The 1,226-nt window shown below is 59.5% G+C and overlaps 1 protein-coding gene across 1 annotated transcript in view; it reads right to left on the reverse strand.

Annotated features, from left to right (window-relative positions):
* The window catches only part of LOC104464382 (calpain-1 catalytic subunit-like), a gene marked incomplete at its 5' end in the record, with an annotated part of 5,526 nt that overhangs the window by 2,225 nt on the left and 2,075 nt on the right, over positions 1 to 1,226 (reverse strand). The window contains 5 exon segments of the mRNA XM_010077069.1: positions 5 to 82; positions 352 to 391; positions 516 to 727; positions 981 to 992; positions 1,194 to 1,226. The exon segment at positions 1,194 to 1,226 is cut by the window's right edge and continues 12 nt beyond it. Of these exon segments, the coding sequence (XP_010075371.1) occupies positions 5 to 82; positions 352 to 391; positions 516 to 727; positions 981 to 992; positions 1,194 to 1,226 (375 nt within the window).

Consider the following 1,226-nt stretch of genomic DNA (forward strand, 5'->3'; position numbering starts at 1 on the left):
GCGCCCCCCTCCCCCACTCCCCTGCCAGCCCAGGGAACATGTTCTTGAAGCCATCCTCTATGTCATCCTCGGTTATTTCCTCCTGGGGTGACGCAGGACAGAAAGAAGAGGTTAGTGGTCCAACCTGGGCTCTGCCCTGCCTCCAGGCTCAGCAAACCCAAAGTGGAAGGGAAGCTCTTCTTTGTTCTTCTTCTAATTTTTGTTACATCCCACATCCCCATCATCTTGACCCTGCCAGCCCCTCTCCAGCCACAGTGACATCCCAAACCCAGGCCACCCCCTCCTGCCTGCAGCTCCCCCTCCCAAGCCCCAGAGCCTCAGCACCAACTGAACCCCAGCAGCAGCTCCCACCTCATCAGCCAGATCTGCAGAGATCTCCTCGTCCAGCTCTCTGGGGGGCAGAAAGGAGGAAACCAAAGTGATGAGCAGGGTCCCCAGCCAGCAGGCTGCCTGCGGCGGGGACGTGTCCCACCGCTCACAGACACAGGGCATCCCCTGGCCAGGCAGGGACTCACTCTGTGTCCGACTGCTTCTCAGTGAAGACTCGCAGGATGAAGTCAGCCTCCTTGTGCGGCTCGAAGGTGGAGGGCACAACGATGTACTCGCCGGGGGGCAGCCGGATCTGGTTGCTCACCTCCCGCAGGTTGATGAAGGTCTCAGACCGTGCCCGCGACTGGTTTCGCAGGAAGAAATCCTTCTTCAGGTGCACATTCTGGCTGCCCTGGGCCTGGGGGAATGAATGCGTTTGTGGACCACAGCCCCACAACAGAGGAGATCCACAGGGACATCTCTGCCCTGCCCATCCCAGCAGGACCCATCCCTCCTGCACGGAGGTGCCTGGCACCCACTAGCACCCAGCCACCCCAGCATGGTGGGAGCTCCCACACCACTGTGTGCACGTGTGCGCGTGCGTGTTCTTTAATATTAATCCATTCCTGCCCACTCTTGCACTTGGTAGGCTTTGGTGGCTCAGGACGTACCTCCTCAGGAACCTGCAAGGAGGAGAGAAAGGGGAAAAAAAAAAAAATCAGAATCCTAGCACCTGCGCCCATCCCTTACAGCATGGGGAGCAGGGGACAGGGGACATTAACCCAGCCAAAGCAGGCGGGAAGTTTCTTCGAGGACCGGGGTGCCAGGTCTAGGCAGGACTGAGCTGGTCCCCAGGATGCAGCATCGGGGGGGACAGGGGTTACCTCGTAGACAGCAAAGCCGATGGTGTGCATGTC

The sequence above is a fragment of the Pterocles gutturalis genome, unplaced genomic scaffold (assembly GCF_000699245.1).
Source record: "Pterocles gutturalis isolate BGI_N339 unplaced genomic scaffold, ASM69924v1 scaffold19358, whole genome shotgun sequence".
Taxonomy (NCBI): Eukaryota; Metazoa; Chordata; class Aves; order Pterocliformes; family Pteroclidae; genus Pterocles; species Pterocles gutturalis.